Raw genomic sequence first — 18,180 nt, 5'->3', positions numbered from 1 at the left:
AAATTGTTTTGTTTGTGATGGTGTGCGAGTTGTTGAATAAAGAGCTAAATAAATTGTGTCAGAGAAATTGTTTTGTTTGTGATGGTGTGCGAGTTGTTGAATAAAGAGCAAAATAAATTGTGTTAGAGAAATTGTTTTGTTTGTGATGGTGTGCGAGTTGTTGAATAAAGAGCTAAATAAATTGTGTCAGAGAAATTGTTTTGTTTGTGATGGTGTGCGAGTTGTTGAATAAAGAGCAAAATAAATTGTGTTAGAGAAATTGTTTTGTTTGTGATGGTGTGCGAGTTGTTGAATAAAGAGCAAAATAAATTGTGTTAGAGAAATTGTTTTGTTTGTGATGGTGTGCGAGTTGTTGAATAAAGAGCTAAATAAATTGTGTCAGAGAAATTGTTTTGTTTGTGATGGTGTGCGAGTTGTTGAATAAAGAGCAAAATAAATTGTGTTAGAGAAATTGTTTTGTTTGTGATGGTATGCGAGTTGTTGAATAAAGAGCTAAATAAATTGTGTTAGAGAAATTGATTGTGTTGGTGGTGGTATGCGAGTTGTTGAATAAAGAGCTAAATAAATTGTGTTAGAGAAATTGTTTTGTTTGTGATGGTGTGCGAGTTGTTGAATAAAGAGCAAAATAAATTGTGTTAGAGAAATTGATTGTGTTGGTGGTGATATGCCAATTGTTGAATAATGGAGTACATTAGCTCTTACATTCAGTGTTTTTTCCATACTTTTTTCTCGGGGGGGGGTGGGGGGTGCGGACTAAAATTTCCATTTTGTTCGGTGGGGGGTGGTCTTTCTTCGAGGAGGCTACTAACCCCCCCCCCCCCCCCGAAGAGATGCCTGGTAGAAACTCTGCTTATATTTTTTTTATATATATTTCATGTACATTGACAAAAAAAAATAGGAAATTGGCTAATATTTTAGGAGGAATTCTAAGCCTATCTTTTTTTTTTAAAGTAAAAAAACGGCGCGATGTTAATTCTATATCGAATTTTCTGTCTTCGTCGTTGTTATGATAAAGGATAGGATTAGAGTTAAAGTCAGATGGTAGGATTATAGCCAGAGTTAGCGATGCTAATAAAAAATTAGGTCAAGGGTTAGTAGTTAACTTTTCAGAGTTAACCCGTTTGTGTGATCTTGGCATGTGAAGGATAGTGTGCCTATTTAAAAGTTAACCTGTTTCTGTGACCTTGGCATGAGAAGGATAGTGTGACTACTTCAATGCTCTTCTTCTTTCTTCTTTATTTCTTTTTGCTTTGAGGAGCAAAGTGCTTCAGCCACACCTCTCCATCGGACTCGGCTTTGAGCGGCTCTCTATATTTACGCCCATGTAAGCCCGGCAGCTCTTGTCTCATCTTCTACGGAAGCCAAGCACGATGTATTTCCCTTACATGAGTCAGGTGCTCATCAGGAGATGGATGAACGTCCAACGGACTCGAACCTCGCTCCCAACTCGAGACTTTAGGATTTGCAGTCGTCCGCTCTACCGTCTGACCACATCAGTGGAAGATCAAGGTTATGTTAGTACATGGTCATCATTCCAGTGGACTCTCTGTAGAGCATAGGGTCGCAACTACACCTCGCCATCGTACACGGTTTTTAGAGATTCCTTCAAGTTGGGTCCACGACATTCCGGATACTTCTGTTTCACTGACAACTGTTAATACGCGAGCAGTTAAACTAATGAACAACTTCATGTTTAAGCTCTTGTCACGGCGAGCTTAGCATTGGACATCGATACAGTGGTGGCAGCTGTTGTGTATGGCAGAAGGGGAGGGTGTCTGCGTGATTGGTTTGTTTTATTTCTACATATGCCTAAACGTTAACTGTATTTCGAAAAAAAACAAACTAAAGCGAATCATACAATTTCTAAAATGAAACTCTAATTTTTGTTTTATCATTACCGTGAAAAATAGAATACATTTCCTTCAGCGCCCTTACCAAGAAAACCTAAATAATCTCAATAATTTTTACGACCTAATTTCTCCATTTATTAACAAAACTTTATTATATCCTCAAGGCCGAGGTCAAATATTTCCAAAATCGGTCAAAATATAAAAACCCGAAACCGAATTTCATACCGGATGTAACAGGTTTAAAGACTTTTCCAATAAAACGGCCGGAGTCTAGGCTGAACCTAGGACGCAACCTACCTAATTAGCAGGTTGCAGGTTCGGTGTGTTGTTTACAGCCTACAGACCAGGCGAATGACTCACCTATTTTGCACTCTGATCAGGTGACTTGGTTCCTACGACCCGTTACGCATCGTGTCACCCAATTAAAGCCGAAAGTAGATTTCAGGTCGACAAACAGGTTTGCTGCGTCGGAAGAAATTCAGCACAGATGAAATAACTTTCAACAGGTGAAGATAAAAGTGGTTTGAAGAAATTCATTGTAAAAAAAAAAAACAAGTTTGATATGCGCAGTTGTTTTTATGTTGTGTGTAGCTTGGTAACGTGTAGATTCTAGTGTATTGGGAAATTGAAAGTTATAATATCTTAGCGAGGGTCTCAAAATGTGTTCACTAAAGTGGATTTGGAAGTGGGAAAACGTCCAAGATTTCTCTCAGACATTTTTCTCCGAGGGGTGGGCATTTGAAACTTTTGGAGGGGGGGGGGGGGGTAGCGCTGGTTGAAGTATATTTTCTATTTGAATTATATATTATTTCTATTTCGTCTGGCGACCCCCCCCCCCCCCTCAATGTTTTCAGAAGAGCCAACCAACAAAATGCTGTGTAAACTGAGATCACGAGATCCTAGTTTTAAAAATCAACATTTTGTAAGACACTGCCCTCCCGTAGGTACGCCAAATTTCAGAGGCAGCATCAAGCCATTGAGTTAAAAAATATTTTGTTTCGTTGGTTTTGCCCAAAGCAAGCCCGGGGGTTCAAAGAAGCATTAAGGCATTAACCTTTTAAAAATAATTCCCGCATTCGCTTTAAACAAACAAATATGGTTTGCTTGTTTTGCCACATGCAAGTCTGAGTCACCTGGTAGATTAAAAACCTGGAGATATTTCTCTTGTTCCAAGCAGCTCAGTTTTTTTTCGTACCAATTTTTTGTGGAGTGAAAATAAATTATTTTTCAATCTCTGCACGGATGGCTTAATCCCATGGATGGCAGCAGGTTTAGGGTTGGAAGATTAAGGGATAACACACAGTTTACGATTTGCTTCGTCCAAACACATACACAAACACAGACACAGACACAGACATATATATATATATATCAGTAGCGTACGCAGGGGGGGAGCAGGGGGAGCGGCCGCTCCCCCTCTGGCCATTTTTAGCAAAGTGGCGCCTTTTTGGAAACTTTAAACTCAAAGTTTTAAACATTGATATTTGTTAAAAAAATATCTTTGGTCGGCACATTTGAAACGTAAATCTCTGTGAATATTGTTTTTTCAATTACCAGTAAAAGGTGTGTGAACAATACAGTGATCTTACCCATATCTTCTCATTATGTTAAAAAATTATCTTTAAAAAACACAGAAAGTCAGTAGCTATTTAAAAAGTGCAGGATGAAATGTAAGACCAACATTTTAGTTATATGTAGGATATTATTCGGAACGTTTTACATTTATAGGAAAAGCTGGGTTTTATACCAACTCTGTTTTAAAAAACTTTCATTATGCTGTTATTCTTTAGCATTTATAATGACAATATATTTAATTCTGATTTTAGACAAAAAATTTTTGTAACAACGAATAGTGTAAAGCTACTTTATTAGATTCTAAAGTAATAATTGATTTGTTTTGATATTTTTAATAAAATGTGTAGACATATACATGTTTATATTAAGATATTGATTATTTCCCCTTTTCGCTAGTCTTAATAGATGTCCCAGGAATTATTATGTAATTTTTTTTACAAGAATTACGAAACTACGAAACAGAATATATATATATATATATATATATATATATATATATATATATATATATATATATATATATATATATATATATATATATATATATATATATATATATATACTTATATAGAAAATATTACAAATTCGGCGCCTTTTTTTGCTATTTCCGCTCCCCCTACAACAAAAACCTGGATACGCCTCTGATATATATATATATATATATATATATATATATATATATATATATATATATATATATATATATATTTCAATTCAAACTGGTCACACCAACCTGCATATGCCAAGGTCACAGAAACAGATTAATGGGAGAGAGACAGAAGAGGTGCTATACAATAATTGACACAACTGTATTTAACTACCTAACATGTTATAAGAGAGCTGATATTTCTCGGGTCGATTTAAACACTATCTTTGGATACGCCCCTACTTAGGTCACACGTACTTTACAGGATTAGAATTATCCTGAGCGGATGATCTTCAAGCGACCTTAACAGATTCTATCTTTGGTTTTAATTAAGCTTGGTGGTAGCACTTATCATTTAATGACATGTTAATTGAGCATGTGCACTGTATTTCAAACAGCCTCAATGTTATCGTGGCACCATATGGAGAGATGGTGGTGAATAGAAATGTATGAACAAATTGACCAAATTACTTCGTTTACCAGCGGCGTCAATATATATATATATATATATATATATATATATATATATATATATATATTTATATATTTATGTATATATATACATATATATGTGTGTATATATACATGTATGTACATATTCTTTATATACATTATATATATATATATATATATATATATATATATATATATATATATATATGTATATATATATATATATATATATATATATATATATATATATATATATATATATATATATATATATATATATATATATATATATATATATATATATATATATATATATATATATATATATATATATATTATACACACATTTATATATTCCTATATATACATAAACATATATATATATATATATATATATATATATATATATATATATATATATATATATATATATATATTTATATATTTATGTATATATATACATATATATGTGTGTATATATACATGTATGTACATATTCTTTATATACATTATATATATATATATATATATATATATATATATATATATGTATATATATATATATATATATATATATATATATATATATATATATATATATATATATATATATATATATATATATATATATATATATATATATATATATTATACACACATTTATATATTCCTATATATACATAAACATATATATATATATATATATATATATATATATATATATATATATATATATATATATATATATATATATATATATATATATATATATATATATATATATATATACATAAACATATATATATATATATATATACATATACATAAACATATATATATATATATACATATACATAAACATATATATATATATACATATACATAAACATATATATATATATATATATATATATATATATATATATATATATATATATATATATATATAAAGAAATGAACTGAGTAAAAATTTAGATATTCAAACGAATAAGAAAAGTAGGCAGACTAACACAATCCTGGAGAAGGACAGTGAAAGCAGAAGAAAGGCCTACTGGGCTTACGTGAGCTCTAATAAAGAGAACTGCCTAAAACAGAATTCATTGGAAAGGTGTGGCTGCAGTCCTTTGCTATTTTTGGTCTTCAAGGAATTAGTGAGTAAGTGGCGGCTGAGGTCTGTTTGATTGCTTGTTATCACGGCACCAGCGCCGCTTGTTTCTGTAAGTTTGGATCTAGGATTAGCGTTGTAAACATGCTGTTCTTCAACACCTTAATGTGACAATAGTACGTAATTTATTTTTGGCCAATTCCGGGGGTGGATGGGGGGGGGAAGTTCGCTGGGAACAGTGTCTATAATTTTAATAGGCTTTTAATATGTGTTTTTTTTTTTTAATTAGCATTTACATATTTATTTTTTCGTTTTGGGTTTTCTGAAATTTATGTGTGAAAATTACAAAAAAATGATTGTTATGATGATTGCCATGCTATTAGTTAATATATTGTATCGTTTGTTCCTGTTTTGTAAAAAAAAATTTTTTGAAAAAAAATGTCCTAGATTACTGACGGTACTTATAAGTACCAATATCTTTTTGGGTCATTAAAAATTTATGAAACGAAATTTCCTTCGACATATACTTTGTATGTGCCAAAAGCAATATAATAAGACACATTGTTTAAGTAAAAATCTCATTCGGAACATAATTCCGTAAATAAAGGGGTAAAGCATGATTCGTTTCCGAGAAAAAAAAGAAGAATGTTATAGTCTAGTCAGTGAAAATGAAGCAAAAACAAGTCACTCAAATATTGTGTTCTAGTATTCGGAGGGTGAAAGTTTTCATTACATCCGTGTACTTTAACTAGCTTTGATCATGTAGGTTTTGTTTGTGCTCTTATTTGGGCCACATTCCACTCTCCATGTTGGTGAGGTTTGAAAACCTTAGGGTCAGACGGGCGTGAGGTCAAAATGTCACACGGCCGAGATATTTAAAATGCTATGGGGTTTAGGATTTCCTAGCCAATGTTTACTGCCTTAAATCTGTAAGGTAGTGTAAGTGAATGCAAACAAATGCAGCTGCATTATTTTCAGTAATTTATTTTTTCACGGTGGTGATTTTGTGAGAAAAAAAAATTGAATTTTATATACGGTTTACCAGGGGAGGTTTACCAAATTGTTCTTTGCAGAAAATTAAGCAGAAGTCTAACGCCGTTATCTCTTCGTACTCTTCTTTCTGCCCACCCCCCCCCTTCTCTTCTCTTTCTTCCCTCTTTGTCATTTCCCATTCATCCTCTTTTACCATTTCTTCCCATTCTCTCTCCCCCCTCCCTTATTCTTTCTATGTCTACCAATTTCTCTTTCCCTTTCTCTTTTTCCTTCTCTGCTTTTTCCAATTTCTCTCTCTCTCTCTCTCTCTCTCTCTCTCTCTCTTTCTTTCTCCCTCTTCTTCCTTCTCTATTTCTTCCCGTTCTCTTTATATCCTTCCGCAGTCGAAAACCACAAAATACAATTGATATGTTTTTAATCATCTCGTCTTTTTTAATTGGCCTTACATAAATTAATTAATAATAAACAAATAAAAATATCCCTACAAGCTAGTAACCTGAACATCGACACGAAGTCTTACAAATTCTTCTCAAACTCTGTATTGTTTATTTTGATTCCCTTCAAACAAAAAATAAAACGATACCAACAGATAAGATATACGCTTCACTGAAAACACTTGAAATGTTTGAAGTTAGCTTCGTACTAGAGGATAACTAGGGGGGGGAGGGAGGAGGGGGGATTTTTATGGGGAAGGCCTTTGAGATTATATTGAAGCGAGTCCTTCGTGTTTTTACATGCTTTATTTTAAAATTGTTTATCCAAAGTACTTTTAAATTTGAATAATCTTAATGACCAGCTTGTATCCAATATTTTGAAGGTGTTGTTGTCACATAAAGAACGCAACGCTGCGTTTACCTGGGTCACGATGACCTAGGTGGTTGTTGAGAAAACAAGAGTGAAGAAGCAAATAAATTCAAGGTCAAAGTTCAGTCATTTATCTTCAAAGCGAAAATGAAATGGTAAAAAAACTTTGTGAAAGCGTGTTTTGATGTGTTGAACAGATGTGTAAAAGGTTTTGATAGGCTGCTCTTTTATAAGGGGGAATCTTTTGATATGCTGATTAGATGTTTTGGTATACAGCTCATATAGATGTGTCGTATCATTTAATCAGCTAATGTTTTTGAAGTCATTTTTCTTTTTAAATATTTTCTAGAAGTTTTTTTCCGTTAAGGGATATAACTAGGGAAGATCGATTTTTATGGAAAATTTTAATTGAGTTTTTTCCCTTCGCTAACAAATTTTGTCAAGGTAGATTCAAATGTTTTTCAGTAAAAATGTTCAACTCAACGCAGTTTTAGTTATCTAGATCTAGAGAATGATAGAATCTAATTAAAATCTTAAATCTAATAGCCTGTTGACAATTTAGTATCGACTTAATACCACCTCGATCTAACTAAGCCTTATTGTTTGCCCAAATGTATCGCAAGAAACTCATAGATATATCTATATGTAAAAAGTTACTAAAAATGTATTATTTTACAAAAGCAAGAAACTTGAAGAAACGAAAAGGAGCTTAGTATTTTATTAGACCAGGGGTCTCCAAACTACGGCCCGCGGGCCGGATGCGGCCCGCGAGGTCCTCTCATCCGGCCCGCGGAGCTCTTTTTGTCCACGGAAAAAAACGTTTGTTGATGATGGCTGAGGAACTTTGCCCAGAAAAATCAGACATGCCTGGAAGAAACTGGCCCCCGAACTGAAATTTGATAGGTAATGCGGCCCTCGGACTGAAAAGTTTGGAGACCCCTGTATTAGACGAAACTATTTTTCTTCGAAATGAACAGAACAAAAACTTATTCTTCGAAAGAATTTTAGAATGTTTGTTGGCATAGACGCTAAAAAAACTACTTCCGATAGCAAAGTGATCGATTTTTCCCATTTAGGACATGTACTGTTAGGAATTCAGTAGTGCGTTTCTATATTTAGACGTGTAAATAGTTTTTACATATGCCACTCCTAACATTTTAGATACACTTACGAGACCGAATATATATCGTAAAAAGTAAAATGGCCGATAAACAATATAACATTAAGATGGGCGGAAACGCAGCAGCGTCGGTGGATGCTTACCTCGAATACAGACGGTATGTTAAGAGTAAGAGTAATAAAAGAATGTTATATTTGGTAATCATTAGTAATAGTAGTAATCAGCATGTACTAGATCTAGATCAAGATCTAGCGGCTAGTAATAGTATGGCTAGTATTGAGTAAGGTTAGTAAGTACTAGATCTAGATTCTAGTAATATTATAATATTAAGATTAAGTGATTATAAGGAATATAGATCTAAGTGCTAACTAAATCAATTGACAGTAGGGGTAGCCTAATTAGTAATATTAATAAATATTTAATAATTAGGCCTAATAAGTTAGATTGTAATAATAATTTATATAATTTATGATGGTTAACATTTCATAGTCATAGACCTCATTATGAGTATCATAGACTTGAATTTTTATTCTATTCAAGAATTATTTTAGACTAGTCTTGTTCAAAGTACATTGATGTTCAGATTTCAAACTGTTGTAGCAAACAAAATCTTAATTATTAATTATATTTTTTGCATTTATTCTAAAACAGAATTGTAGGTGATGATGATGGCGGTAAAATGTTCACCCCTGAGGAATTTGAAGCATACAAAAAGAAAGTTATTCCTCTGGTAATATTTTATTTTAAACATTTATTAAATGATTTAATATTATTCCTAATGTTTGCATTTCTGTTAATTTTAGCTGATCACTAAATATTGTAGAAAGTTTAATGTAAAGTAAGCAAAAATGTCCTCTGGCCAATATTCCTTTTATAATCATTGTGGTTAGATTGAAATGTAATATTTTACCATCTCTTCTAAGAAAATATGTCCTCAGACATGTTTAATTGTACCAAATTTTATTGCCTAGAAAAACAATCTCACTTAATTTGGAAGATGTTTTTATTTGACATTTTGTCCCTTAATAATGTCGCATTTTCTCCCCACCCTTCCCATATTATTTGTAGACATATTAACTAATATATTTGTTGCGTTTTTTTTTTCAGCGCATCAAAAACCGGCTGTATACTTGTTATAGCAACCCTAATGGAATGGATTGTAAACTTGTCGGTCCTGAGACACCTTGCTTCTGTACACACAGGTATTCAATTCATTGTGGAAGACCCTGACATAGCTTAGTTTTAGTGATTCCTAATAAGCATATCTTTAGCATTGAGTAGGCCCTACTTATCAAAATATTGGCAGGGCTTATTCAAGGTGATGTTTTATTTTAGCATCATTGCCAAATGCAGACCCTTACGTTAAATCTAACCCTATTGACAATGCTAAAACTTAAGCCATCCCTGAATTGAAAAAAAAACTACATTGAAAAAAAGTTTCTTGTAACAAACTTTATTAATCTCATCTTTCCTACATTTTTAAAATCTTGCAAGTAATTTTTTTCACTAATTTTCTTCCACAAATTAAAATTAATTTGGTTATACTATGAGAAAAGTTTAATTATCTCCCTTCGATTACCTCCCTTTGATAATCTTCCACAGATACAAGCAGCATAAGACAGACTTTGAAGAGATCCCAAAACAACGTCCCATCATGCTCCCCTGCAGTGTCTCAGGTTGTCCCTGCAAGTCGTATCATTACGTGCCTGCGAACGGCAGCCAGCCCATCCGCTGTACGTGCAAGCACCTTTCCGATGAACACAACCCCAAATCACCATTTGTTTGCAAGAAAGGTATTTGTTACAGTTAAAGTTATGAGTTTTTATGTATCAATCACCTTCCTTGTTTTTAACATTGATCTGTATTGTGATCTTTAAAAAGATATCCTTCTTACTCTTTTCTTCTTAAAATATTTTGAAGCTTGCTTTTTCTTAGTTTAATACATCACACTCACAGGGGGAGGGGGGTCCGTAATTTTGTGACGGTGTGTGACGAGGGGGAGGGGGGTTCACACTTTTGCATTATAAAAAAGCAATGTTAGAAAACAAATTTTAGACGTTATTTCGCGTTTTAGAAAACTGTTTTAATAAATTGCAATAGGAATTGATTAAAATACTCTATTTTGACAGAGTTCAGACAAGATATTGGAAAAAAATCGATGCTTTAAGAAAAATTCATCTGAAATTTTGAGGGGGGTTGTAGGCTGAGGTGTGACGTCATTTTGAGGGGGTCTGGCTTTTTGTGACAATGTGTGGTGGAGGGAAGGGGGGAGGTAAAAATCGTCAGAGAAAGCGTAACGTCATTTATTGATGACCCCTTAGGTTTAGTTTAGAATTCTGAATACAGAAGTATTATGTGTTGCTTAGTATCCAACCATAAGGTTGTCCATTAGCTAAAAGGATTTAATTGCATGTTAATTTATTTTACACCAATTAATTAATTCTTCAGGTGGATGCACCAGATGCACCGGCTTCAAGAGCTTTTTCAGTTGTCCATGTGGCTTTACTCACAATGACCATGAAATGATCATTGAGACGGCTGATGAACGTGAGGCCAGAGGTCATCCCCTGGGTGAGGCTGTGCCCTACCAGGCCATGGGGGGTCTGACTGGGTTCTCCTCCCTAGCTGATGGTTATCTGCGACTGGATCCTAGCGGCCGAGGTACTTCACCGTGTGTATGTGTGTGTGGCATGTATGTGGCTGAGGTACTTCACCGTGTGTATGTGTGTGTGGCATGTATGTGGCTGAGGTACTTCACATTGTGTATGTGTGACGTGTTTGTATTAATAACTATTACAAATATGTGCATTATTATTTTTATAAATAAGTAAAGTTACCATTTTGAAGGTAGATGAAGTAGAGTTTCCCTGTTTCCATGACCTCATCATGTGAAGGGATAATTTGGTCAGCACTATTCTCAGCTGCATTTTTTTCCCTAACATGGACTCAGGTACATTCTAAGGACTCAAGTCCATGATATTAATTCAAGACATTCAGATTAGCATGACCACCCCGCCCCATTTTTTAATAAGTTTTTGTATTACAGGGAAATGTAGTGAGTAAATAGAACAGCCTGTATGCCATACCTTGTTCAACTCTTTACTCTTGCCTAGCAGTTGGCCTACATGAGCTTTAAGATCTTAACCTTTGCCCTGACTATATTTACAAAATTGCAGTAGCCTTATTGACATACTATACGACACTGCTTTTTTACCACCTTAACCCAAAGTTTTTTCTAATAATGATTTTGTGATATTGAAAAATGTATCGCATTTGCAAATTATTAACAATAAATCTATAAATTGTAATTACAATTAGATAATGCTGTGTTTTCTTTCAGGGGCGCCATCTGAAGAATTTCTAAGCCAGCCCATTACAGCTCTAGACAACCCATTTCTCAGAGCTAATGTCAACTCTATCAAGGCACATGAGCTTGCAAAAAGGGGAACAAACGGTAAAACAAATGATTTTGTTGTGTCCCTTTGAAAGTGAGCTAAAGTATTTGAAAAATTATATTTACTGCAACTTTTTAATATTTATATACTAAAAGTAATCGAAGATTGAATTTAAATTTTTTTATATACATGTCAATATATAATATATATTCTAAAAGAATAAATTATTTCAAAAGTAAACCCAATATATGTTTTATAATAACAAAATGTTTGCTTTAAACATTAACCACTTCAGGAAATTCACAAGGTAAAATCTGCTCTTAAGTTTCCATTGTTGTGTTGCTCTTTCTTCTAGGTGTCACTAGTGTCTAATAATAAACTAACTTTTAAAAAAAAAAAGTAAAACCTAGAGAAATTAGACTGGGCTATGGAAGAAAAGAATATTTAAAAAATTTTTTTTTAGTCCCACCATATTAATAATAACAAACATTAGTTTTTTAAACAATCAGATGACATAACTCTAATCTGCAAACAACAAATCTAACATTTCTCCATTGATGTGTACTTTTTCCCCATTTAGACAACTTTATGTGTGTTTGTTATGGTACTTATGTGATTAAAGTTTAGCTTTAGCATCCTTGGTTTTTATCTTAAGCAAGTACTAGCCACTAATTTAAGAATTACTGTTTAAATATCTATTTCTTGCGTTAAACAAAGTACTTTCATTCTGCAAGTTTAAAATGTAATAAGGCACCACACTTTGGGTTGGCCTACTGCATAGATTGCTTGATAATTGACATCAATGAAAGTCATAGACCTACTATTATTAATATTTAAATTGTATATTAAAATGATTATGATACTCATACCTTTAACATGTGTTGTGTTCAAAAAGAATTTTCTTCTGATAGAGTCCTGAATTAATTGTATGATTTGTTAGTTTCTATAAAACTATAACTTCTTTTTTCATAAACATTATTCAATTCAGGATAATGAAAACAACTCTTAACATTTTCTTATTATTTTTTTTTTCTAGTTTTCATATTCACACCTTTATAGTATTGTAGTGATGTGATCTTAGATAACTTAAAAAATACCAACCCATCCTTTTTTATCTATAGAATGTTACAAATGTTACACCAAATAAGTTATTTTCTACTACTTGCACACAAAAGATATTTGTTTATTTTGTTTGGTAACTCTCCATTAAAGCAAGGCCTATCCCAGGTTTCAGCTGATTTTGTGTAAAACCTTAAGTTTTAGGCTTACTTACTATGTGCTGATTTTGAAGGACCTTTGAAAACTAAATGTATACATTTCTGTTGATAAAAAATTCGTGCTTTTAAATTTATATTTCTGTTAAAATAATTCCTAATTAAAAGAAATTCTTAACTGTTATTTAAATAATGAGTTCTGGAACTATACATTTGTAAGTTTCATTTGTTTATTAAAACATTCCTAGTAAACATAAAATTATTTATGGATGACTAAGTTGATGATTAATTATCATTTTGGTATAATTCACATTTGAAAGATTCTAAATCACAAATAGCTATTTAACATTATGTTTCAAAAATTTTAGATGGAATTTTCTTTTTAATATATTATTTTAATGATAATGAGTCTGCTAACACCTGATAATTACATCATGGTTGTTTAAAAGTTAATTATATATACAAAATCATTTAGTCTTTACTGAATTTATATTACCATTTATATGTATTTGTTTCTATTACAGCATTTGCCAATCCAACTATTTTTCAATTAACTGTCAAAACTTTTCCAGAATGCTGACTGCATCAATGCAAAATTTTTGTAATGTTAAGAACGAAACTTTTTTTTAATGATTGTCATTTATTAAAAAAATAAATTTAAATTTTGTGGCCAGTTGGCATTCTGGAAAATTGCAATCATTGTTTTCCCAGTGTGACAACATGCCTTGTTTCATCTTCTGTTGTGATCATGTTTGTTATGCTTTAAGTTCTTTTTGAAAGGACACATGTATTTTTGTCTGGTCTCATTTTGCTTGTTGTAAAATTATTTATTTTTAAAATGGCCAATTTATTTTGTTTATAGTTATTGATTTGTGATGACATTATTTCCAGTTGAATGGACCTATATAGTTTTGTATGTTGTTACTAAATGTGTTGTGAGATTATTTCTGTTGAAGTTGGCGTTAATTATTCTACGCTGTCTCAATGTTTTTTCTGAGATTATTTCTTCATATATTTCTATGTGCTGTCGTTGTATGTGTTGGGTTGTGGTCTGATTCCAGCTTTGACTGGCCCAGAGGATCCAGTGTTTCAGGACATTGAAGAAAGAATTTCATCCGTGAAGAAGCCTGGAGAATCTGATATGGACTTCTTTGAGAGGAGATACCAAGAAAGGGTGAGCTTTATTTCCGCCTTTGTAATTCACAAATCCAACTGAAAAGTTTGGATAGAGATATATTTTTTATTGCTGTTAATTATAAAAATTATTATATAATCTAAGATTATTCAGTTTTTAAAAAGATTTTTTTTTAAAACTCAATATGGAGTTTGTTTTATTTTAGGTTACCATCTTTATCAAAACATTAGTGAGAAAATATTGTATACTCTGAGTTATATACTATTAATTATTTAAAAATATTATAATAGTTGTTTAAAAAGCTATTTAATTCTCCAGCTAAAACTTGAAGCTGCGGCCAAAAGAAAGCCCATCGCTAACCCTTACACCCAGCAGAGCACTAAAGTGGGCCAGAGGAAAGCCATTGAACCAGCCTCATCAAAAGCTAAAGCAATTAAGCCAAAGCCAGGCACATCCAAGCAATGAGACAGTCAGATACCAACTGTGACTAAGATAGTTTAATTTTTAACATACATTCATACATACATTCATATATATATATATATATATATATATATATATATATATATATATATATATATATATATATATATATATATATATATATATATATATATATATATATATATATATATATATATATATATATATAATAGGGTATGTAGGTATGTAATAAGAAAATATCTGGCAGCCTTGGATCTAGTGTTGTATGTGGATTAGCCTAGACTGTGACTTAGTTGGTGTGAAAGCTTATATCAATCATATTGAGCCATTTAATATTTTTAGCACTACCATTACCTGTGATAAACTTATTTTTAGAGAACATTATATACGACTTAATGACCACTTGTTTTGGTAATGAGTACTTAATCACAATAAATTCCATTATAAATGGTTAGCATAACATTGTTGGTGAAGTATGTTTTATTGGCCTTAAGTTTCTGTGATATTTTTCGAACTGTTTTTCTTTACATTTTAATATACTTTCGTAAAAATCTATTTTATTGATCTGTTGAAATTGTTGCTTATTTTATTCATGGTTTCTGTTTTTAATTGTACACTGTTACATAAATTTTATTTGCTTACCCTATATATAGGCTACTTATTCTACATTCAAACTTAATTGGAGAATAATAGTACTTTATTCTTAAAGTAAATTCAACAAATAAAATAATATATGTTTTGATGTGATTGCAAAGAAAATCAAATAATTCTATTTATATAACCTTGGGATATAGATACAATACATAGAAATTATTGAAGTCTACATATAAAGTAGGCTATTTTAATATTTATTTATAGTTTTTTCAATTAATTTTTTTTATTTTGTTTATTAAAAACAAGCCACTATATAAATGTGTGAAACAATATTAACTGTAGTGCCTTTTTCAAAAACTGCTGCTGGTGTTAAGACTTCAAAGTTAATTTTGAATTGGAACTTTTCAATAATTTACAGTGCCAAAATTTTATTTCTCATATGAAACCTCACATTCCAAACTTTTAATTTACACAAATTGTTATTTTACTCTCAGACATGTTATCTATATATTTTCTGAATAAACAAAGTTTCTTAAAATCCAACAAGAGTACTCTAGTTTGTGAAGAATTTTTTTTTTTTTTTTTTTTGCAAGAGAAGTCACTTATTACTCATAACTTAAAACGTATGCCTCCAACCTCCATATTATCATCAGGCTATACAAGCTAGAAGTGTTTCTTTTAAACTTTTTCTCCGGAAGGGGGGGGGGGGGCAAAATGTCCAGGGGGGGGGGTCACTGTTAAAAGTATACATTTTCTATATAAATTCCATTTCGTTCGGGGAGTCCGTAGACTTTCTTCGCCCCCCCCCCCCCCCGAAGAGATGCCTGGAAGAAACTCTGCATGCTATAATGTCTACAATACATCCCAACCACTGACAACAACACACATTTGGTACATAGGCTCTCTACCAAGTCCTGACTCTTAAAAAATAAATTAAATGAAACCTTTGTTGGGGAAAAAATCTTTGCAATGCCTTTCAATCAATTGTTTTATTCTAGGAAGAAAGAAAAAGCAGGTCTAAGTGAGCCATGTCCAAAGGCGTAGTGAGGGGGGGGTGCGGACCGCACGGGGTGACACCATTTAGGGGGGGGGGGGGTGACACCAAGGCAAAAAAATAGCAAAATATATAGAGAAAAACTTGAGGGGGAGAGGGGTGCAAATCGAAGTTTGAGAGGAGTGCAAATCAAAAATTTAAAAGTTTGTCCCCGGGAAGGGTCGCTACGCCTCTGGGGGGTGACACCATTAAGTGCCGCACCGGATGACACCCGACCTCGCTACGCCACTGAGCATTGGTAGTGTCAAATTGACCAATTATGAATTACTGAAAAATAGAAAATAAAACAACCTATTTAGCGGCGTAGCATAGTGTCGCCCGTTAATTCTTAAACAGTTACCCGTATTTGATTTTTTAAAGATGTCCCATTAATTTTGGGATCCAAAATTAAATGTTTACAGCTATTCAACTGATACTACAATGAATGTCATCGGTATTGACTAGAAGTATGTTATAATAAAGATACTATGTTTATACTTTCAAATAACCTACAGTTAAGTAGTCAATTAGTAAAATATATAGTTTTAACAGGTTATATAATTAACATAAAAAATATAATAATTATGTAATCAAATTTAAAGAGTGTTTTTTGTTTTGTTTTTTGAAGCATGTTTTAGTTAAAATTTGTTAATTTAGCTATTCATGTGAAAGCTATTTCCCTTGAATAAAATTTTGATATTTGATTTTCCAAATGGGAGATAATTCGTTGTTTAACACTACATAAATTTCAAATCCACGCACCTTGGGTTCGTTGCAAATTAATTATCTAATTAAGTGTCTTTTTCATATTTTCACCCTCTCCTAAAGGATAATATATGTTAATTGTAGGTTGGAATCCATTACATTTGTAAACTTTTATTTTTCGAAAAAAAAAATGGTTACATAATCACACAATATAGACATTGGGGGTCATCCATAAATGACGTCACGCTTTTTTGACGATTTTTTACCCCCCCCCCCCCCCCTCCGTCACACTTCGTCACAAAAAGCCAGACCCCCCCCCCCTAAAATGGCGCCAAAATGGGTTGGGAAAAAAAAATAAAAGCTCATTTTAGCTGCAGTTTTGCATTATACATATAAAAAATATATGGGGTGAGCGCCAAATTGAAAGTTTGTCCCCGGGCGCCGGGAAGGGTCGCTGTGCCTCTGTTCCATTCAACTATTTTAGACAGCATAGGCCTAAGCCTAGCAATAAAATAGAAATAATAAAGGAGTATGATCGATTATTGTGTATAAAACACATTGATAGATCTCCCCAAGTACTTTGTGTACTATAAGGTGTTTTACTTTTATAAATAGGATATATCAATCACGATGGTTTTAGAGTGTATTGATGCTACTGCAAGATAAATTATGTCTAAAGTTTGTTTTGTTTCAACTATTTTGCGAAGAGCTGTTTTTAATCAACCGAACCAGCATGCTTTTACTTTTGCTTTGTTTAAACTTGCATCTTTTGTTTCAGTTATTTTGTTAAGATTTGTTTTAATCAACCGAACCAACATGCTTTTACTTTTGTTTTGTTTAAACATGCATCTTTTGTTTTGTTTCACCTATTTTGTGAAGATTCGTTTTAATCAACCGAACCAACATACTTTTACTTTTGTTTTGTTTAAACATGCATCTTTTGTTTTGTTTCACCTATTTTGTTAAGATTTGTTTTAATCAACCGAACCAACATACTTTTACTTTTGTTTTGTTTAAACATGCATCTTTTGTTTTGTTTCACTTATTTTGTGAAGATTTGTTTTAAACAAACGAATCAATCTTTTACTTTTTTTAACGTTGTCTTTGCCGGAGG

At 32.1% G+C, this 18,180-nt stretch overlaps 1 protein-coding gene across 1 annotated transcript; it reads left to right on the top strand.

The window, feature by feature from the left end:
- Positions 1-8,463: 8,463 nt before the first annotated feature.
- Positions 8,464-15,616, top strand: LOC131957182 (protein FAM221A). Its single transcript, XM_059321908.1, has 8 exons — positions 8,464-8,703; positions 9,198-9,276; positions 9,654-9,748; positions 10,149-10,339; positions 10,995-11,207; positions 11,887-12,000; positions 14,217-14,329; positions 14,609-15,616. Exons 1-8 carry the CDS (start codon positions 8,627-8,629, stop codon positions 14,753-14,755), a joined length of 1,029 nt encoding a protein of 342 aa, XP_059177891.1. The 5' UTR covers positions 8,464-8,626; the 3' UTR covers positions 14,756-15,616.
- The last annotated feature ends 2,564 nt before the right edge of the window (positions 15,617-18,180 follow it).

Source organism: Physella acuta, unplaced genomic scaffold, assembly GCF_028476545.2.
Source record: "Physella acuta isolate Inbredline_101_S28 unplaced genomic scaffold, ASM2847654v3 ptg001216l, whole genome shotgun sequence".
NCBI classification, from domain to species: domain Eukaryota; kingdom Metazoa; phylum Mollusca; class Gastropoda; family Physidae; genus Physella; species Physella acuta.
The sequence above is the reverse complement of the archived record's forward strand: the minus strand, read 5'-3'. Positions and strand labels throughout refer to the sequence as shown.